Source organism: Semicossyphus pulcher, unplaced genomic scaffold (assembly GCF_022749685.1).
Source record: "Semicossyphus pulcher isolate SPU_LCO1_2020_fin unplaced genomic scaffold, fSemPul1.0.p SCAF_10, whole genome shotgun sequence".
NCBI lineage: Eukaryota > Metazoa > Chordata > Actinopteri > Labriformes > Labridae > Semicossyphus > Semicossyphus pulcher.
The window spans coordinates 24,899,753-24,922,448 of NW_027211604.1; the positions used below are offsets into that span (position 1 = coordinate 24,899,753).

General features: G+C 44.1%; 2 protein-coding genes across 2 annotated transcripts in view; both read right to left on the reverse strand.

Annotated features, from left to right (window-relative positions):
* Positions 1 to 526: 526 nt before the first annotated feature.
* hspb1 (heat shock protein, alpha-crystallin-related, 1) lies at positions 527 to 7,663 on the reverse strand. Its single transcript, XM_069669185.1, has 3 exons — positions 7,114 to 7,663; positions 3,051 to 3,114; positions 527 to 1,178 (listed from the first exon to the last, which is right to left on the reverse strand). The coding sequence occupies exons 1-3, from the start codon at positions 7,541 to 7,543 to the stop codon at positions 1,022 to 1,024; spliced, it is 651 nt and encodes a 216-aa protein (XP_069525286.1). The 5' UTR covers positions 7,544 to 7,663; the 3' UTR covers positions 527 to 1,021.
* Positions 7,664 to 12,252: 4,589 nt separating this feature from the next.
* Positions 12,253 to 22,696, reverse strand: part of srrm3 (serine/arginine repetitive matrix 3) — a 110,614-nt gene continuing 100,170 nt past the window's right edge. The window contains exons 11-14 of the mRNA XM_069670658.1: positions 22,204 to 22,499; positions 20,616 to 20,873; positions 19,069 to 19,194; positions 12,253 to 14,838 (exon numbers count right to left, since the gene is read on the reverse strand). Of these exons, the coding sequence (XP_069526759.1) occupies positions 14,583 to 14,838; positions 19,069 to 19,194; positions 20,616 to 20,873; positions 22,204 to 22,499 (936 nt within the window). The 3' untranslated portion in view covers positions 12,253 to 14,582. The remainder of the gene's footprint in view (positions 14,839 to 19,068; positions 19,195 to 20,615; positions 20,874 to 22,203; positions 22,500 to 22,696) is intronic.

The following is a 22,696-nucleotide window of genomic DNA, read 5'->3' on the forward strand; positions in this document are numbered from 1 at the left end:
GGTTATTTAATTTATTATTTTAATGTCTGTCTGCATTATGACTCTGTGATCATCCATAGGGTTATTTAATTTTCCCGATGCTGTATTTGCTGTCTGTCTGCATTATGACTCTGTGTAGGGATCTGACGGCCACACGGGGGCGCTGTTCTTCAGTGTTAGGCTGACATGTTTCTCTTGCTCTCTTTTGCTCGGATGACCATCAGATAAATAATTTATCATAAATACCACAGCATTAAGAAGCTTTAATATTCCCTTCAGTTATTATTTTCCTGTTCCCAGACTTTTTTTTAAGATAATTTTTTTTGGCCAAAGCTTTATTAGACTGGACGGTGGACAGAGCTGGAAATGGGGGAAGAAAGAGTGAGGCTAACATGCAGCAAAGGGCCAAAGGTCAGAGTTGAGCCCCCCTGCTTCCAGACTTATAACACAGCTGACAGAAGCTACGTCAAGATGCTGCTACCAGAAGGAGGAAGAGTTCTGACGTCATTTCACCAACATGCAAATAAACAGAAGAAGAGACTCACGATGATGTTCACTCTTTATTCTGTGTTTGAAGGACTGTAGAGTTTCTAAATGCAACTGCAGATAAAAACCAGTCTACTTCCTGTTCAGAGAGACCAAAGTCGTTGTTGTCCTGGGACTTTGCTTCTTTAATGGACAGGCTCACTGCTGTTACAGTCTGCGTTACTGTCTGCAGAGGAGCCATGTAGGGGATGCACTCAGTAGAAATGAAGTGTACGTGTGTGTAAGTGAGGAAGAGAGAAAAAGAAATAAAGCAGTGAGCGAGGCTGAGCTCAGATGAGGAGAGTAATTACAGCAGACAGAGCGAGCATATGGCTCCGCTGCAGATGTGTTTACACTGAGCACTCAGCTGGAGTCGGCTCATTACCAGAGATGAAGCAGAGAGAGGAGAGCAAAGGCAGTCCCTGCGTCCCTCTCTCTGCTGCATCACCTTTTCTAGAAGCATGTGGAGGAAATAAAGTGCTCGTTTGAACGTGTGTCAGTGTGGGAGATTCTCCGTCTACTTCTTCACCACGCCGCTCTTGTTGTCCATGTTGACGGGTATCGTGGTCACAGAGGACTGGATGGCCGGCACCGTCAGAGGAGCCTCCACGGTCAGAATCCCCTCAGGAGACAGGGAGGAGGTCACCTTCTCGGAGTTAGCTGAAGAGGGGAGGCTGCAGGGGAGAAAGAACACACATTTTATTTTCAGTTAAAAAAAGCAAAACATTAAGTCTTTCCCAGATCTGCTGCTGGAGCTAAATGACCTGAGCTCCCTCTGGCTGCGCTCTGGTTCCCAATCCTTGACCTGCTGTCTCTGACATGCTGTTTATTTCTTCTTTAAGTGACTTTGTAGGCTGTGAAACCGACTTGCCCTCTCAATAAAGTTGTCTGAAACTGAACCTGTGCCTAAAGAAGACGGATACTTGTGTGTTTTATTACCGGCTGATTCAATCTGCCATCTCTGTATGTCTGCAGACTCTTACATTGACTGACTGTTATATATACATCTCTTGTTTTGTTGGTTTCACATCTTCTGTGTACACACGTGTCAAATTCAGTATGGCCCAAGCTCTCACAATATCCTACAGTTTGTCCCGAGAGTTTATGAAACAAGACTCGGTCAAAAGCTAGCATGTGGCTGACCGCATCAGGTCAGTGTGCACGTTTGTGGGCGATGTGTTACAAAGCCTGTCCTTATGAGGCCGATGACAACGTGTCTGAAAGCAGGTGTGCGCTGCGGACGTAGGTGAGGACAGCAGATGAGCAGCCCCGCCTACTCCCCGAACAAAGTATCCAGAGCCGTATAAACAGAGAGTCGCGTCAGTGGAGGTCCAATATGCTCCATGAGCCGCCATTGAGATGTCGCAACTCATTCTCGCTACGGCTGTGAAAGTACCGTCACTCACTCATTCAGTCAGTCAGTGAGTCAGTCAGTGAGTCAGTCACATACAGACCCGTGTGTGTATCAGTCAAGAAGTGGAAAAAAGCATTTAAATGTGCTGACCCATCTTCCTGTAATAATGTACAGAAGGACCTGAAACGGTCAGAAATGATAGGCCTACTTAAAGAGGAATTATAGTACAGTCTAAAGGATGGGGGAAATAATCATAGTGGCGATCTGGCCGTGTTAACTAACAAAAAATTACAAAACTCTAAATCAAACCGGCCACGGTGGCACGGGGAGAGTGGGTCGTACGCAGGATCAAACAAATTACAGTTTGTTTAATACTTATTAACAACTTCTTATAATCAATCAGTGTTTGATGTGGTGTGTCCTGGTAAAAAAACATTCACCCTTCCAAGCTTACCTACCCCTGTATACACGTCACCGGCTGCAAAATCTACTGATTCTCTCAAATGAATAATGATATATGTTACAACACAAATGGTAAACTTAACCCTATAACTCACTTGGCTGTAGTGAATCAGATTTTTCTATTTGCGTTTTTTCTGCTTCATTGTTTTCAGCTCATTTCTTTGCCCCGCTTGAAAATAAGGTTTTTATCTGGTTAAATAAAAGTTATAAGTCTTTAAAACAACACTAGTGAAATTACAGAAGGCTCCTATTTGTTGTAAAAAAAAGTATTACAGCCTCAGTGACACAGTGATGTCAGAGTCACGGTGTGTCTCGGTGTGTCTCTGCTGCGGCCCCTGGATGGCAGCAGAGACACATGAAGCTACAAACCCTCTCAGAGGAGGGATGAGCACGAGGAGGCGGAGGCTGCTGCTGCTGCTTTTCAGAGCATGAAATTCAGATATCAGCGGCAGCCAGGCCTCCACAGACGGCCCAGCCCAAAACTAAAGAGACTCACGGCAGCAAAGCCACATTAGGAGAATCACAGGGATTTAAACCGAGCCTGAGAAATGCATTTTCTCCATGAAAATCCTCCATCAGAGCCGCAACAAACCCTCGTTTAATAAGAAATCTGTTAGTTCTTAAGTGAGTTGTAGACATATTAAATGGACAGAAGCCTTCTATCATGCAGAGTGATTAAGCTTGTTCTTTAATAATGAATGTACTTAAATTCATTGATGGAGCTGCTTACGTGTATTTCCTGGTGAAGCATCTGGACACGAAGCCGTGCTCGTCCTTCCTCTCCTCGTGCTTGCCTAAAGACACAGACAACACACTTTTATCTTTTCATTTCAAACAGATATTTTAATGCATCATGATGCACCGATCCTTCCAGAAGGTCTCCTGCAGGTATTTGTAAAATCAATATAAATGGATGTAAAAGCCATGAGGTGTAAGAAGCTGCTTCTCGTGGAGGGACTGTTTAATCTGTCCTTTTAAACCAGTTAATATATGACATGCAAACATTGGCTGGGTGTCACCTGTTGCAGGTGTTGCTTATAATAACTTCTATTACAACTGATATGCACAGCTCTTTGATCCTCCAACTGGTGCACCTAAGTGGCATGCAGTCATGCTTCCAGTTTAGTTTATTAAACGTGCTTTATCTGCTTTCACGTGGTTGTTCTGTGTTTGATCTGCCAGTCTCCAACAAAAGTTATATACTGCAAAGTCGGTTCATTCCTGCATTAAAGGTGTGCAACTGTCGCGGCTCCTCAGTGGTAGGCAGTTTCTTTTTCTCAACAGAGCAATACCTCACCCCGCTCTCCTGCGCTGTGATTGGCCTCACAGGCTTTTTATTCCACAGCCAAGTCCCTGTTTCATCCATGACAACAGGAGACAGCTGGTCATGTCCACAAGTACTGCCTACCTTCCCAAGTTGTGACCATTTCAGAACGGTAACCTATCACTTGGTTAGCTTTAGATCAATGTTGGAAGACATCGGCTATTTGAAGGCTGACTGCGTCACAGAAGCGCGTCGAAGGCTGTCCCAGTTTGAAGGCTCCTTCAGATGCAGCCGACAAACGCGTCCTCCTTTTCCACGAATGATCCATCAGGGGGAATCTTTCATGGCCCAACACTTCAAACGAGACGGCGGACTCTTAAAGGGCCGAGGAATACACTTTAAAATGTAAATGTTTTCTGTTTCAGCTCAGTCCCATAGGTAGCGATACACATGTTTAAACAAACGAAGGGGCTCTTGAAACAAAATATCTTTCAAATAATAGGTTAACTTCATCGCCGTTAGTTATGCTAGCCCACTAGCTACCTGTTGCAAGGTGATAGGAGTGATTTAGTTTTATTTGTGTTTTTATTTGAGGTTAGGTTTGTCAGCTCTTGGTTAGAGTCCTCTTTTGGTTCATTGTTTATTGATTTGATCAGCAGCACCCACAGGCCCATTTTTCAGTTGTACATTTTTGCCTCACTTTAACTTGTTGTAAAGCAATCACTCTTTTTGTGTTTTACCAAGACGTTGGTTTTATGTTGCGTCCCTTTCCTCTTACGAGCTGGGTCGTAACAAGAAGCAAGAATAGAGCCTCAGAGCCGACTGTTAGCCTGTTAGCTGCTCGTGCATGTACATGTCTGCTTATAGAGATGAATAAGAAGCTAACTCGTTGTCAGGTGACCTCTGATGGGAGAATGGTGAATTACATTCTGCCCCTTTGGCTCTCCACACACGCCGAAGCCTGCTGATACGTGATTGGTCAATACTACTCGGACTACAAACGTACTCCACCAAAATCTAGTTTTGTGCCTACAGATTCTACATTTTGAAGCAGGCTCTGTACATAGAGATTACATAACTGCTTGGTCCGGCTTCGGGAAAGATAATGATTTAAAATATGAATTTAATGTTTGGTTGAACGTAAGACATGAACAGCAGACTCCTGTGTGAATGTCCTGAGCTTCTCTTATAGCTACAAAGAACAGTTACATCTGTCGTGTATGTACCATCATGGACTGGGCAGTTTCCTTGAACAAGAAATTCTGGGGCAACCTCAAGTAGGTCAAAGTGCGTGGGACAGAAAGGTCACATGTTTACTTCAGACCAACTGTACAGACATGAGAGGGTGATGTCTGTACAGTTAGTGTACAGACATGAGAGGGTGATGTCTGTACAGTTAGTGTACAGACATGAGAGGGTGATGTCTGTACAGTTAGTGTACAGACATGAGAGGGTGATGTCTGTACAGTTAGTGTAACGTAAATGCCGGACTTTCAGCCACAGAGTAAATAATCATTTTCCCCAATTTGTCATGACATGTTTACTTATCCCGCACTGTGTGGCATTAGTAACACAGCACATTGCAAACAACACAATGACTGTGCTATTTTCTGTTTGCAGATGCTTTGTGCTGTTATTTTTATCTCTTACAGCTGCTGGCCGTGTAACACAGCCACACCAGCATCAGCAAATCCTCACCAGCATTAATCTGGTCAGTCTCTCGCAGGCATCAGGAGGCCTGGCTGTGATGTTGCCCTCCATTCTGGCTCTAAATGCAGTAATATGTTTGTTGTGACAACGGGCTGATAACACTCTCTGTCCCGGGGGAGCTGTCCCCTTTTCAACAGGACACTATCGCTGCGAGTGTGGCTGAGCCAGGCTTTCAACTTCTTGCCGACACGAGGGGTGATAGTTCAGAGGAAAAGGGCTGTCGCATAAAGAGATTGCACTTTGATTTGCATTCAAAAACTCCTCACGAAAGCCGATGACATCACCTTTAAACACACCAGCCCCGCTCTCTGATGACACACGAGGTGGCAAATTCCACCTGGGTCTAAATCCTGCGCTTTGTTTATCCTTGATGTTCCTGTCTGTGCCTGCTTCTCTCTGCAGTGAAATATTTGCCATAATCGTGCCCTGGACCCGGACCTGGACCTGGGCAGGCTCCAACAGTCCTTTTAAAGTAGCAGACACAGAGGGTGAGTCATGGATAAACCCCTTACTCTAAGACCGTGATTCTTTGTGAAATGTCAGGCAGAGAAGGGAGCTCAAGGCCTCAGAGAGCTCAGACATTATATCATCCGTTCCTCGCACACTTCTGCAGGTGTGTGTGTTTCTCTGCAGTCCTTTAGAAGCATGCACGGACAATGAAAACATTTAGCAGCAAAGGATAAAACCTGCTGCGTGATAAAGGAATGCGTGCACTGTGTTGATCTGTGAGCTGTTCCAAAAGGCGACTCCCACATGTTGAATTGTTTTGCATCAAGCAGGCGTGCAGCCAAACAGCCCCCGCCCTCCTGTTCACTGGAACTCAGTATATTGTCTCCAGATATTATGTAACTCTGCAGCAATGCATCTGCCTCGTGTGTGACCTACAGAACGGCTTCCTGCCTTTTATCTTCTGTTTTATTGTTCAGTCCTCCAGCAGTTTCTCCTATACAAGAGACAAACCTAAGTAGGGGAGACCGGGGTCAGCTGTCACACTTTTTTCTCTCAGGTAAATCACCTGTCATCCGCACACCATTTTTTGGTCATTCAAACGGTGGAAACTTAAGTTCTTTAACACCATTTTATCAACCAATATTAAGGAGGAGAAACTTAAGAGTGGTGAGTGTAAGAGACGGAATGCATCAGCTGCTACGCAATCCAAGGCAAGGCAAACCCATTGGTTGTTATCTGACGTTGATTCAGCCTCTATATGCAGAAATGTGTCTCAAGATGCAGACGGACTTGGGCGCATCCATCAGTGTATTTCAGTGATGACAGGCATTACATTATGAAACATAGAGAAGACGTGTTCAGACGAAACAAACAAAAGAGAGAAATTTGACCATGGAGAAGAGAACGGACGTCTGTGATCAACAGCAGGAACTTTTAGTGACATGAATGGAAGGAAACCAACATTAGAGATGATGTCAGCAGGACATCCACCTGATCTGTGCTTTAGAACAAACTCATGTTCTTTCTTTAAGTTTAGTGTTTATTATTTAAGTCACACTGAGTCTGATGGTCTCAGAAACACGACTTGAGCTTCAGTTTGTTGTCAGAAACAGCAGGACGAGGGACACTTAAATTTTATACTGTGAGTATACTTCAGGGCCTGTAGTTTATTGCAGTCTATCACTTTTAGTAAAGAAGTTGACTCAGTGCTTCTACTTTTACCATCTGTACTTCCAGTAAATAGTGTGTGTACTTTTACCACCAGTTATTAGTCAGTTCAAAGACGTCCACATCCTGACAGGAATAAATCAACACCTCACGTCTCTGGTCTCTTTAAATCAGCATGCAGTAAAAAGAAATGAGCGCTTACCAGTGATCTCCACCACTCCGTCCTTGGTCTTCACCACCAGCTCCTCAGGAGAGAAGTGGTTCACATCCAGGGTCACCTTCCAGCTGTCTTGGGTCTGCTTGATCTCTGACACGCCGCTGCTCATCTGGCGGGTCAAAGCGCGGGCCTGCTGGGCCATCACAGCGCCGGGGTAGGACATCATAGGGGCTTGGGGCATCATAGGAGTGTGGGGCATCATAGGGGCGTGGGGCATCATGGTGCTCATGTCCGGGGCCAGGATGGAGGGCCGCAGGTACCCGGGCCAGTGGGAGCTGGGGAATGTGGCGAAGTCCTCGGGCAGGGCGGGCATGCCGAAGGCCTGGTCGAAGATGCGGCTGTTCTGGTGCCATTCCCTGAAGGGGTCCCAGCTGGGGGTGCGGAGCAGGGTGAAAGGAATACGTCTCTCAGTCATGGTGCTGTGTTTGGGCGGCGGAGGAGTGTAGCTGTAGCGAAGAGCTGCTGGCTGCGAGTGAAGAACCCTTTGGCCTCTCTGAAAGTGTTTCCCAACGTGCCGTGTGCCTCTCAGCTGTGAGCTTTTATACACACTGACGCCACCCCTGTCAACAGAGCCCTCCCCTCTCACTCAAGCCCCCCCGACAATTTATGGAAAGTACTGGAGTCTCTATTTATGGCGGACGTAGCACTGGAAAGGAATCCAACAGGAAGGCCCTCCCCAGCAGCAGCTGCCCAGTGCTCTGTTAAACCTCCCCCCTCCCCTCCCCTCTCTGGACGTCCCAAAGAGCCAGAAGAATCTGGGAGGCTGCTGGGAAGCTGACCAGGCCTGCGGATAATACTCAGATAAGACTCACATGCTATTTCTAACATGGAACTGTATAGTCCATGATGTGATGTACAGGACAGGCTGTACCGTGCTATTATCAGCCTCGTATTAAATACACAGTGGAATGACAGTTTGAGACATGGATGCAAAAGAACAATGCACACACACCCATAAACTCAGCAGCAACCTCCAGGGCGGGAAAATTAAGCCAAAGCAGGATTGTCAAAAACTGCAGTTCTTCAGGTGTCCACATGAGGCTGGCTCCTAAAGCGAGTCAATCCCCACCAGGCCTCATATTAAAATGCCCACATTTACAGCCGAATTCAGCCAGGTGCAAAACAAGGTTTAAAGGTTCTTCGAGTGACAGGTGGGAGCTGCTGGCTGTCTGTTAGGTGTGCCTCCAGCCGATCCATGTGCTGAACTTAACTTCCTGGCTGTATTTGTGTTGTTGGTGCCTTTTAGAGATTTTTTCATGCAAATATCAGACAATAAATATGTCCAACCAAAAAGCTCTTCTTTTTCACCGAAGCGTACGAGGTGTAAACAAAAAGCACATGCTTCATACACACACACAAACACACACACATAGCGCTGTTCCAGCCTGCCAGCTCCGCTGTTTACACACATGCCGTCCGGCCTCTGTTACTACCTCAGATGCCGGCTCAGACGCGGAACGACTTCGCCACACCATTCTGCCTCTGTGCGTTTAACATAGAACATGAAATGTAACAGAGGCGTAATAATCCCTCCTTGAACTGGCAGTGTATAAGGGGCTAATGACTGTATATAAGATGGACGATGCATCTCCATCTACTCATCGTACAAAATTGAAGCCAAAATACCACCGAGGTGGGCGCCGCCATCTTGTGGAGAGCTGTGCAGTAGAGATCGGCGGGTGGAGCCAGCGTAGCCACTTCTGGTATGTAAACTTCAATGACTGTAGTGATTGTTTTAGTTACGTGTCCTGTCACCGTTCCTCCTCCACTCTGCTAATCAGGAACTGATCGGCTGCAGGAGCCGTATTTGTCAACAGAGCTGTCAATCATCATTTTTACAGCATCAAATAACTAATAAAAATAAACTTCTCACTTGGACGTAAGTCAGCATGATAAGAACTAACTATAATGACAGAAACCATGTTTGAGAAAAATGTAATTGTATTTTGATTTTATAGTTTGACTCATGTCCCATCTGTTAACATGGAGGAGGCGGGCTTTATGACCTATACTGCAGCCAGTCAGCAGGGGGCGACAGAGAGGGTTTGGCTTCACTTTTAGGGAGCTGTCATGTCATCCATCTTTTTATACAGTCTATGGAGGCAACAGTTAAAAGGCATCATGTCTGCACTCACTGTACCTGGCCATAGGAATGCAGTCAGTTTAATATTTTGCACAAGCTCTCTCAGCTTCTTAAAACAGAAAGGTAAACTTGCTAATTTGCCAGCTATTGAATTAGACACTCCCACAAACTTTTTAGCTTTGGTAACTTAGCATTAGCCAGCTCCTCACTCCTCTCCAGCACCACCCTCTCATCCGTTAACGGTCACTTTCGCCTCCTAAACATCAACGTGGCGTCTACCCAAAATGCAGAACTTGAGGCTTCAATAGATCCTCTTATTTCTTGTGAAATAATGACACAAAGAGAGGACGGGGGACAGAGGAGGTCTAAACTTTATAAACACAGTACTCAGCCTCAGCTTCATAACTGGCTGTTATCAGATCAGTGTCAGTGACGTTTTCTGCCACCCCTCGTGTGATTAATGTCACAGACAGGGAATTAATAAGTGGTGGTTTCTCAAAGCTGCTGACAGCCTGACAGACTGTTATTGCTACTGTGTGGCTTTATTGTGTGTTACCAACCTCTTACTGGCACTGCCATGACATGTTCTGCTTTTGGAAGCAGCTCCTACATTGCACCCTGTCACCCCGTCTGTAAAAAAACAACAAGAGAAGAGAATCAAAATCTGACACAAAGCTTTCATGTGGGTCCTGCACTGGTCTTTTGGCGAGAGGGTCCAACTGTGGACCATGTACATGTGGAACCTAAGTCTGCAAAGCAGCGTGAAAACTTTGGACTCCCCGCTCCTATTTAATCTGCCCTAAGTAGGTCTCTTTGGTCACTTTAATTTCTTACCCGTGAAGTGTTAGGTGAGGGACATGCATTGCTAAATCACCTATAAAAACATAACCTAGTTAGGCTAAATGAAGGGCAGGTGGTAATATTTATATTGGCCCGACAAAACCGCATCCATCCATTATCTATACTGCTGCTTACCCTGTTCAGGGTCACAGGGGGCATGGAGCCTATCCCAGCTGTCATTGGGTGACAGACAGGGTACACCTTGGACTGATCGCCAGTCAATCACAGGGCTGACACACACAGAGACAACCTTTCACTCTCACACTCACACCTACGGGCAATTTAGAGTCAGCAACAAACCTAACCCTCTCTATTTTCAGATTCTACATACAAATGTAGAATCTGTAGGCAGGGAGGTGGATTTCTGGGAAGGCAAGAGTTCTGTTTGAACTACACTTGTAGTCCGAGTAATATTGACCAATCATGTATCAGCAGGCTGCGGCGGATGCAGGAAAAACAGTCTGTGAGGAGAGCAAGAGCAGGCGGAAGGTAATCCGCCAAAATGCCATCCCGGCTCCCATCAGCGTGATCTGACGACGATTTAGCTTCTCATTAATCTCTATAAACATCTGCATGCTAACAGCTAACAGCTAACAATCTGTTCTAGAGCTAAAATTTAACTTCAGATGAATTCCCTTGATGCTGTGTCACGAAAGCCGTTCAGCAGATTTCCCGACTTCCTCGAAAGCATCAGATCGATCCGACCTCCATTCAACAAACGAGCATTTTAATTAAAAAAAAAAATTCTCCTCTTGAGGACAGACCTGACAAAGCTTGAATTTTTACTTCTTACAAATCTGCATCATGATGCTGAAATGGTAAGACCCGTTAATAACGAGTACATCACAAGAGAACGTTTCTCTTTCTGTAACGATGCAGCACACGGGAAAGGAAGTCTTGACGGGAAGAAGATTATCGCTTTCCGTCCGGCACGTTCACCGGTGTCCCCTGAGGCTGTATCGTCTCAGACTATAGCCGATGGGATCCGGGGTTGCCAACGAACCTAACGAGCATGTCTTTGGACTGTGGGAGGAAGCCGGAGTACCCAGATGGAACCCACGCATGCACGAGGAGAACATGTAGACTCCACACAGAAAGGCACAAGCCGACCCGAAGATTCAAACCAGGAACCTTCTGGCTGTGAGGCGACAGTGCTAACCACCGCATCACTGTGCCGCCTCCCAAGAACACCATGAGAAACTAGATCTAATATCATTTGGGATAAAACTGAAGACATAAACCTTGTTGTGTTGTTCAGTGAATAGCGTGTGACTGTGAAACCTCATGTTGCTTTGAAAACACATAAAACACAAAACTACAACAATCAACAGTCAGTCATTCGCACCACCTTGCTCTTGTTACAAACGTCTTTACAACAGACTGAAGTTCCGTCTGCTACTTGAACATTTCCCTCTGCACAGCTTTTTTATCTCTTGTAGCAGGATTTTACCTGGAAGTTGTGGGCACCCTCATAATTGTGAGCAAACAGGTGTTTAGTAAGAGTAAAAGCCTCGGTCTTTTTTCTTTTCATTATTTTATGGCAGAAAAGGAAATGAAGCGGACAGAAGCGTCCTACACTCTGGGGCCTTTAGCGCAGGGTACCCAGACATGAGGTCTGCAGTAAGACTTACCTCGCTTATGGAGCTCCAGGACGTCCACCAGTGAAGTAGGTCTGTTTATCTTTATTAATCCCTGCACATAATACCAGAGCATATGTGACTTCTAAAATAGCCCTTTCCCTTATATGACAGTTGCATAACTAAACATGCATGCACACATGGACAGTACAGCCTGACCATGACAAGTCTGTAAAGTTTTTTGTTGCACCTATGTTAGCCTGTTAGCCTCCATGAATAACTTAGCTGCTGTAGCTGTCCGTCTTAATGGTACAGAAAAAAGGGGAGACATTTGTAAAACAACAAAAGAAACAGAAACCTGGTCAGTGAAAGTGAAGGTTTTGCTTTTTTCAAATCATTTATTCTTTATTAGCCAGCTCTTAGTGAGACACATAGTCCCAGCAGAGGGTTTGATATCTGCGACGTCCCTAAAACATACCACAACCCCCCTCTGTCCTGATTAAACTACAGGTTGTAGTGGTTTGTCAGAGATGCAGAACTAAACACATGCACAACACCTGCATGACATCACATCACTGCAGCTGAAGAGAGCGAGACAAAGACGACACCAGAGTGTGATTATGTCCCATTTGTTTCTGTTTATTGTCAGGTATAATAAGTTGTACACTACAAAGAATGACGTGTAGAACCAAAGGGTTAATGCTATACTTGGAGTAAATAAACAGGTTTGCAGAGTATCATAGTTGGGTTAAGTCTGGTTACACTGGGAATGCAACACTGTGCGAGTGACAGGAGACTGGACGAATGGGAAGGAAGACTTAGGGTGATCCCTGATTGTTTCGCCAGTTTGTTTACCATCCTGCTGATGAGGTGACATTTGTGTCTTTATTATGCTAAAACCAGAACATGTTAAAAAGCAATTTATAAATTGATTTGAGAGCAAAACTATAAATGAAAAATGTTATACTGGGGCGGCAGTTTAGATCAGGGGTTAAAATCCTGTGTCCCACGTACAGAGGCCAAAGTCCTCCATGTGGTGGCCCCGGGCTCGATGCCCACCCTCAGCCTTTTGCTGTGTGTCATGTCCGGCCTCCCTGTTTCAGACTCTATCACTGTCCTCTCTCTAAATGAAGGCATAAAAGACCAGAAGAAGAAACTGTTACTCAAGAGAGGGGTCTTAAATTGTTCAGTCCTGGCCTTTAGATTCAGCTCAACAACAAGCTAAATATTTGGATTTGAAAGCAACATTTTTTTATTTAAAATAAATAAATATTAATTTAAGTACATAATTAAAACTGTTGCATTTGCAAACAAAATGTTGTATTCAGAAGTAAATCTTTAATGTAAAAACTATTTTTTTTCAATTAGCAAAAAAAACTTGAGTTTGCAAGTTTTTGATTTCCAAACATTTTTTGAGTTGCGTTCATACATTTTAAATCACACATTTATTTCACTTGCAATAAAACATTATTGATTGCATTGCTTAAAGTTTTGCTTTCAAACCTCTCCTGTTTAATCTCATAATAAAGACACATAAATGACCTCATACCTGTGCAGCCATTATACGATTAGAGTATGTTGTGGAGTAACAGAGTGAAGCCTCTGCCGTCCACACAGGGAGACGTTCTGGTTCTGTCTGAGGCTGATTCCTCGCTCCTCAACGCAGCCAGAGACAAAACAGCTTGCATTAAAATCAACCATAACAATTGGAGCCATAATGGCGGACGTGGGAGTAAATGTGGGCGAAGACGCGGTTCCACTGGCTGAAATCAGAGCATCTCTATTGCACAGCGGTGCATATTCACCCTGCTCGCTAACCTGGTAGCGATGATAAGCCTTCACCAGACAGATCTGTGTAACACATGAACATTTTCAAATGGGAATACATTTGCAGCAATCTCATCTTCAAAGCATGATCCACCTGCTTTACATGATAAATCAATAAATAATAAATAACCCAATAAATAAAGTAATAAATACAGTAGAGTTATAAATAGCTGTGCATGGAGACTTTTTGCAGACAGTTTTCCTGTACAGTACCAGCAACAGTGATGTACGCATAAATAATTACCTCACTGGTCTTTGCAGAGGAGGTACACATGAACACACACGCACACACACGCTCGCTCTCACACATGATGTCAGGATTAGCAGAATCAACATAATAACTTAAACAGGGAAGAGAGTAAAAATACATAACACATGTTTACACCTGTATGACATACCGAGCATGTCAGAGGGGAGCACAGATGCACCCTGGCACCTTTCATGTCAGCCAGGTGACTCTCCTACGAGCAGCAAGTCTCTCCTGATGCATCATGCTAAACAAGCCTCCTCAAACTACATGGAATATACAGTGCATAGTTTACAAAGCCAGAACTTAAAGAGAGTTTACATCTATACAGACCAACCTATACAAGACCATTTTTATCATAAAAAAAGTTCCTTTTTCCATTTTTTTTGCTTCCTTCTTCCTCCTCCGACTTCCTTTGTTCTCATGTTTGTTGATCGCTGTGCGTCGATGAAATGGAAGTCTTTGGGGACATGAGTTCATGAAGAGGGAAGAAAGAAATGTACAGTAAGCCGTTGATGTGTCCTCTTTTTCGCCTCTCCTCAGTTCCTATTTTTAGTATATATTTATATATTTATAGAGTATATATAGTTCTGAATGGATTCATTTTTGGTTGCTTTGTGGAAGAAGAGAAAGAAAGTGCTAACATACCACAAGATTTGTTCTCTGGGCTCTACCAAACAGATTTTTACCTTTAATACCTTGTATACGTGAGGATATAATGAACAGTGACAGCCAATTGATAGTAATGTGCTATATCAAAATACGTTTCTCCTCTTTGATCCAGGCTCGGCACGAGAGAGGGACGAAGGTCTCGTTAAAGAAATCTAACGGGACTCCTCCTCTCTTTGTTTCTGCTCCTCTTCTCTACCGTCTGCAGCGTTCAGAATCCGGGGCTGTCGTAGCTGCTGCGGCTGTAGTAGCTGTGGTGGCTGCGGGATCGACTCCTGCTGCGGCTCCAGCTCCGGCTCTGGCTGCGGCTCCGACTCCAGCTCCGGCTTCTGCTGTGGCTGCGGCTCCTGCTGCGGCTGTAGCTGCTGTAGCTTCGGCTCCGACTGCGGCTGGATCGCGACGGGCTGCTGTCGGAGCTGGACGAGGAGGGACTGGGCCGGTAGTACGGGATCGGCCGCTTCCGGGCACTGAGGGAGAGGAGAGAAAGAGGAAGGATGGAGTGTTAACAGCTACATCGGACACAAAGGACAGTTTGTTAGTGAAAAGCCCTGCATTCACATGGAGTTGGAATTATCAGAGAAATTCAGGTGTTTCCACCTGAACGTGAAGGCTTCCTTAAGTCGCAAACAACAACTCAGAAAGTCTGACAAAGTTAGACGAGTTAACGGACTTGACAACGTATTGCAGAAACACGGTGGACCAATGTAAATGTTGGCTTGATGTTCCAAAACTCTTCATGAATTCTTATATTGCAAATATATTTGTGTCTCATTTGTATATTTTAGTATGGTATCAGGTTGTAGCCGATAGTTGCTGTGCACGTAAAGTGATCTAGTTTAGTCCTGATTATTAAAACGTATACATCAGTTCAGAAGTAATCTGATTGGACAAGTGAAAATCCATGAGTGCTGATATAGAGTATAACAGCACAGGGACTTTTCACTGGATGCATCAATCTGCCTCACTTGTTCTGGATGTGTGTTTATTAATGACAGAGTTTTTGTCTGTATTCAGCATGCTGGTTCCTCTTCATCAAACAGACCACGAAAGCAGCTGTCGACTGTGGTCAGCACTGGTTACATGATGAATGGAAACATACGGAGAAATGTTCATAATGCAAAGTGTGCAGATACATTTTTGGGGTTTAGCAACGCACACTTTGAGCCAAGTTGTGGAACTAGTTGTGTTGCAGAGCCAAATGAATGATGAAAAAAAAATCTGCTGCTTATTATGAATATATGCCGCTTGTAGAACTGTTGTATGAAAGCAATATATGTGTTATAGTGGATATCAGCACGCTGTGATTATCGTCGACTCACAGCTGTGCTGATATTCAGTATAACAGCACTCCCTCTTGTGGGATATCGCTTAAATGATACATCTATAATTCAGAGTGTCCATATTGTTTCCACATTATGCCTTAAAGCCTTTGATCACACCACAGTCAATCTTAGTATCACATGAACGCATTCTATTTATGTATATTAATATGTTTATGTATTAATACAACATTTGGTTGGTTTAGAGATAATCAGTGTTAGGTTGATCAGTACAGGAGCTGAAAGAGAGCAGTTATATGAGTTAAAAAAATCCAAGCCCTTCCCCAACACTCACACACACACACACACACACACACACACACATTATTGTCGCACACACGCACACAGCAGAGAAATGCATGTCGTTAGTTGAAGCTTAAGCTCAGATTGCCTTGTTAATAGCCACCCTGGAAGTGCTCCCTGTAAGGTAATTAGCCGTTAGCTGAAAAAAGAACCTCTTCTTCTCAGTGGAGGCGACACCCAGAAAAATCAACAGTCAACAGAGCGGGGAGAGATAAATGCTATCAAGGTTTCCCTGCTGCTACAAGGTGTGTTTCACCTTGTCGCTGTAGATTACTGAGCCTCAGCTTTTGTTTTATATGTGCCGTGGGAATAAACACAGCCTGAGCTCTAAAGAGATATCGGCTTAAATAGACCTTGATGGCATTTTAATCTCTGCTCCCTGTGTTACAACGTTAGTGCGTGTCCGCAGCGGGGTGCAGCTTTGGAGGTGGTGTGAGTTTCTTTGTGAGAATTTCAGGAGAGAGACGAAGAAGCAGAGAGAGGATAGGAAAAAAACAGAGCAGGTCAGGTTTACTCAGGAGACCTCCAATGGGTCGCTGTTCGGCCGAGCTTCAGGGGCCTCGGACCGGCCTAGCAGGGTAACTAGCCTCAGCAGCATCCCGTTGTGTTGGCGTCAGGACCTTTAGGACTGGAGTGGAAGATGACAGAGTACACACACATTTCATCCATGTCTCTTTACACTTGTATGAGAGGAGACATGAGTCTGTTACACCGCAGAGACGTGGGAGTCTCTTCACTTATTAACTTACAGCAAACTTCAGCTCAGTTCAAGTGCATAAAATAAGTTCATATGAGCAAAGATAAAATGATCATATAAATAAATCAATAAAAGGCTGGCTCAAAAATGACTGAATGTAAAAAGCTTTAAGGACTCTTTTCAGGTTTATAGATTTGTTAACTGTAACTGGAACATATTTTCAGCAGCAGAGGAGAATAAAGGACACACATCTGCTCTCAGCGTGCAGGAGGACTGTACTTTGTTATTAAGCAGTTTACTGAAGCATATTCATTTACTGACTCACATCTAATGGAACAACAAACAATAGAGCGCATAAATAAATAAACAAACAAAAGAGGAACTCAATTTCCTCTTTGCCTCTGAACAGTAATCTGTGTTTCTGTGTTTGATTGCTTTCACTCAGTTGAAGGTGAGGTAATGCAGTCTGATGTGAAACACCTCCCCTAATGGAGGTCATGATGTTCAGATGTTGTGACCGCTTTAAAGACATGTTTATTCAACTTTATGATCATTCTGGAGGCTGCAGATTGTGCTGCTGTGGATCTGTCGTGCATTGCAGAGAGGTGTTTCTGTTGTTTAGCCTGCTCTCACTGATATAATTGGATAGAGACATCTGTCGGTAAAACAACACAAAAGCACCACAGATTACATCCTGCAGACTGCAGGGCTGAATAATACCTCTGCAAGGTTTCAGGGTAGAAACAACAGAACATGTGATCTGTTTGTTTAGTGTTTCCAAACATTACACCTCACCATCACTCAAAGGTAAGGCAGTGATGGTGACATAATAAAGACTAAAATTGAACTGTCAACTCTCTCAATGAAAGTTGAAATATATTTTAGGGTTGCTGAAGTAAAAGGGCAGTGACAAAACATTTGTTACAATACCATTACTATAGTGAGCACAATAACCATTTTAACCATCATTTTCTATCAGCTAGTTGCTGGTATTAGGGATGGGAATCGTTAGGATTCATCGATACCGGTAATCAATACCAATATGGCACATCGATACCGATACTTAACAATACTCTTATTGATACTACTCTTCATTATTTGGTGCAACAAACAAAGACAGGTCTGATAATGTGCCTCTGGAAGGGGGCTGTAACTGGGGTGAAAGGCTGTGGTCCTCTCTCGACAGTAACAACAGTTAACATGAACAGTAAATGTAGTAACAGTAACAATCATAAACAATACTAAAATAGTTTTCTGGCTGTTATGGCAACTCAAAATTCACACGAAGCTATAACTCGCTAGCACACGTACATCTACTGGACTCCACTGTAGTGAAGTAAATCTTTTACAGTAACCATGGCGACAGCTCTGTGATATTCTGCATTTTGTTCCCGTGTCATTTTCCCTCATTTAGCGACGGAGAACGGGTTTAACTTGGTGTCTGACTTCTGCTAACGTTAGCCACTGCAGATGAAGCTGTTTGACTGACGCCGTCTATGGATTACATTTGAACATGACTAAGAAGTGCTAATAACCCAAGCTAGCTAACAACAGTGACTGAATAACTACAGGCTTATTTATTAGAACCGCACATTTTAACTGCATTTTTAGTTCAGCTAATCCCGTCTGCAGCGTTGCTATCTGAGCCACAGGGACTCGGAGGCTGCACTGTGGATTTACTAGCAGTAACGCTAGTTAGACTTTCTCCAGCATGAGACCACAACAATGCAGCATCGTCGTCTGACAACAGCGGCTTCGTCATCACTAGGGGACGAATGCCAGCTACGTTAGAATGAGAAGATTGAATGAAAACGACATTAAATAGATTGTTAACGTTAAATACCGACCGTTTGTTCCTGAGCTTATTAGTGCTTTTGGTACAGATCAATCACGTACCGATACCAAAAAATACCGGTTCTCGATACCCATCCCTAGCTGGTATAAATGTATAAAACCTACCAAAACTGCCCCTCTGTATCCACCCTCACTGACTTGTGCCTCTATTTTTTCATTTGTACTTCACAAACTGTTTTAATGGATCTGAATGTGGTTCGTAAAACGTCCAGCTGTGAGTTACAGCAGGAACAAGTTCCTTCATTTTACTCCTCTTGCATGTTATTGCTGTCATTTGAAGCTATAAAGGAACGACTTTTGCCCCAGTGTGAGCACCGTGCTGTGAAATGACTGCAGAGTGTGACATCTATTAAAGTGTGTCATGTTTAAGAGCTTTTAATTCCAGACATGTAAGAGCTGAAATAAAACTCAGAAGACAAACTGTCTCCTCTGGTGTTCTGCTGTAGGAAAGTCCACATCATGATGTCACATTTACATCCAAACGGAACTCTTTTATAAGAGTGTTAATAATGCTGGACTGTTACCTGGTGATCCTGCGAGCCTCCATGAAGCTGGGCGAGTCTCTTCTTCTTTTGCGGATGGGCGAGTAGCTGCGTGAGCGGCGGCGAGCTCGGCTGTCGGTGTCAGAGCGGTTGGCGCTGTCTCTCTCTCTGTGTGAGACACAACAAACACCGTCAGAACAGCAACAACAGAGCACATGAGATAACAGATATACAGCCGTGTGGTTTAGTACTTCCCCAAAACCAGTCAAGTTGCAGATAACATTCATCTGTGTTTTCCACAGAATGCCTTTGTTACAGTGGCAAGAACGGAAAATGCATCTGTATTTTAAAAATATCTGAAAGGAAACAATTCACTAAAAACAAAATAACATAACTGTCTGCAATCAATCACATCACAATCATTTACAGGAGGGACATAATACCCGAGTATGTCTCTCTTGTCCCAACAGCAGAGCTAACAGGTACGCAAGAGGAAGTGCAAGGGGAGATTTTCCATTAATTGATCGTGGATGGCGTGGTTATCTTGGATGGATGAAAAAATAAAAACAAAACAGATGTTATAAAATTCCCTCCAGTTGTTGCCGAGATATTCTTTACATTCTAGACAATGTATACATATGGGACGGATATGAACTCAGTGTGACCTTTAACCTTTAGCCACCAAAATTATATCACTTCATTATTGGGTCCAGGAACTTTATAAAAAGATTGCCGACATGTCAGCTCCCTAAAAGTGAAGCCAAACCCTCTCTATCTCCCCCTGCTGACTGGCTGCAGTATAGGTCATAAAGCCCGCCTCCTCCATGTTAACAGATGGGACATGAGTCAAACTATAAAATCAAATACAAGTCAAATACATTTTTCTCAAACATGGTTTCTGTCATGCTGATTTATGTCCAAGTGTTCATTTTTCTGACAAGTTTTCTTTTAATGAGTTATTTGATGCTGTAAAAAGGATGATTGACAGCCGATCTGTTCCTGATTAGCAGAGTGGAGGAGGAACAGCGAGAGGAGACGTAACTAAAACAATCACTACAGTCATTGAAGTTAACATACCTGTGAACTTCTGCTTCAGACCAACACAAGAAGCTGTTCTGCTGTTAAACACGCCAGCGTGCAAGTTCTTTGACGGGTTTTTATTTGGTAAGTTAAGTGTGTGTTTTGGTTAGCGGAAGTGGCTACGATGGCTCCACCTGCAGATCTCTACAGCGCAGCACTGGCTAACCATCGCAAGATAGCAGCACCTGTCACAGGGGCTATTTTGGCTTCACTTCTGGACGAGAGTAGATGGAGACGCACCGTCCATCTTTATATACATACATGTCATTGATTGGATCCAAGAGGACATTTGCAGCAAATTTGAAGATATTGCCTCTTGGCGTTTCTGAGAAAATGCGTTCACAAGAATGGGATGGGAAAGTAAAGTTGACCTTTCACCTTTTGGGTAAAAAATCACTTCCTCATTTTATCTTTACAGACATTTCTTCTGAGAGAAAATATTGCCAGACAGAGGCGTGAAAATCAAACTGGATGCTGAAAGAAAAGTGCGACAGAGAACGAGGGGTCACCTGGAGTTGTTCTGTCTGTTGTGAGGGGACTTGGCCTTGCTGGGGCCTCTGTCTCTGGAGCCGGAGCGTGACGATGAACGCCCGCTGCTCCAGGAGCTGCTGCGCTGTCGGAGGTTGGGTTTGCTTCTGGACTCCTCTTTCTCTTTCTTTTTGCCCGACGTGTGCGAGTGGCGTCCTGGAGATGCCGACGTGCTCCGGTGGTGAGCCTGACCTCGGGTGGAGCGGTGGTGCCGTTTGGAAGAATGGCCCCCTTTAGTCCTGGGGTGATACGGCAAATGTCAAATGATACTGTCAATTTACCATATTGACAAGGCGGCCATTTTTCTCTGACGACACTCTCAGACCAGAAGGTTAAAATACTGTTACAATGTTGTACTACTGTATTGCAGGTTTGCAAATCCCATAAGGTTAAAGAGTAAGACAAACTGCTATAATATCACTGCTTCTAAATTATTCATGCACTCAAAAGACAAACTGTGAAAGCCATATTTTGAGGTAAAACAACATATTTGATTACACGTTATGTATGATTGCTAAGTAGCAACAGTTAACGTTACCATTGAATCAATTCCTGGCTGACATAACCGTTAGCTAGCTAGCTTTACCATTAGATTTCAAGCCTTTGGTATTGTAAATCATTACACGATGAAATATTAATGGTAGCAAAGAATAAGTTGTATGCTAATGTTAGCTTTTGTCAAACAGTGTTGTTTTAAAGCTACAGTAGGAAACATTATTTCATAAGATTATTGAATTTCACTAACAAGATTAAATTGAAATGCTGTTGATTGCTGATCTGTGACTGTGAGCGTCCGTCCCTTTGTGTTCAGTGTGGTTAAGAATTTGTCTGGTCTGACAAACAGACAATCAGGGTTAGCATTCCACATAACTAGCCAACCACAGCGACTCTGGACAAACTAGCGTAATCCGGCTTCCATGTGACTTGTGTCGCAGCTCGCACACAGAGGTTGTGTCAGTCAGGAGCTCTGGCAACTTGCAGTAAATTTCCTGTACCTCTGCTGACAACGGCATATACTGCTAAAGAAGCAAAAAGAAGGAAGACCTAGGAGGAGAAAGAAGCTACAAAGAGAGCCCTGAATAAAAACAGTGGGAGTGTGAGGGGCTGAAGAGAGAAGCGACGCAGAGGTTTCTCTGAATATACAGCACATCTCCTCTCTCTCCCTCTCTCTTTGCCTCGGTGCTGCAGAGAGACGCACCACACAACGGCTGCATGGCAAGCACCAGTTGCAAAATGCGCGTGCATGTTTGGTGTAGCGGAGTACCACAGAGAGGCAGAATGTTTTTTACATGTTGGAATGTTCATTTTGCTTACTGACAACTTAATTTAGAAATCTGGCCTGATGTATTTTTACTGTCAGTTGTCTTTTAACTTTCTGATCGGCAGGGTGAGAGTCCCTATTTTAAGACTGTTTGCAAACATTGAACACAGCAGTAGGACATTATAGCAGCCTTTCAACTTCCCATCTGGAGCTGGGTGTCAGAGGAAAAGAGCCACCATGTAACTATATAGAATAAAAGAGCTGAAAGTAAAGTTTCAGCACCATGTAGTCTTAGTGTTAGTGCTTACTTCCTCTGGTGTCGAGAGGTCCTCCCTCTGTGAGCGTGGTTATGCTGGGAGTGGGCTGAGTCGCTGCTGTGAGCGGGGGAGTGGGAGCTCTTATTCTGGCCTCTCTGACTCCCTCTCCTCGCTGACGTCTGGTTTACGGAGCTCCCAACAGCTGTGTTCCTGCCGTCCACAACCCCAGCCTCTCCTGCTGCGCACGTCTGTCCCGTCTGGCTCCTGCTGGGGGCGCTGTGGAGCTTGTGCTCTCTCAGCAGAGTGGACTGGAGGCCTGCAGAGCCAGCGGTCAGCAGACGGAGCTTCTGTAGAGAAATGATGACCAACAAAGGAAAAAAAGAAAACAAAAAGAAAAAGGACAAAAGGAGCATTAGAGTGTCTCCAGGTGGGTGATTGAGAGCTACGGTGTACTTGCCAAAAGAAGGTAAACATCTAAAAGAAAAAGATCTAGGTTTCTCCATATGGCTTATAGATAGTCCTCTATGGTGCAGCGCATGCAATA

Bases quoted from the DNA above. Each gene is read 5' to 3' on its own strand.
- hspb1 (XM_069669185.1), bottom strand. From the start codon at position 7,543: ATGACTGAGAGACGTATTCCTTTCACCCTGCTCCGCACCCCCAGCTGG. The intron at 3,115-7,113 runs GTAAGCGCTCAT...CTGTGTCTTTAG, and splicing joins CGGAGTGGTGGAGATCACTG to GCAAGCACGAGGAGAGGAAG. The intron at 1,179-3,050 runs GTAAGCAGCTCC...TCTCCCCTGCAG, and splicing joins TGCTTCACCAGGAAATACAC to CCTCCCCTCTTCAGCTAACT.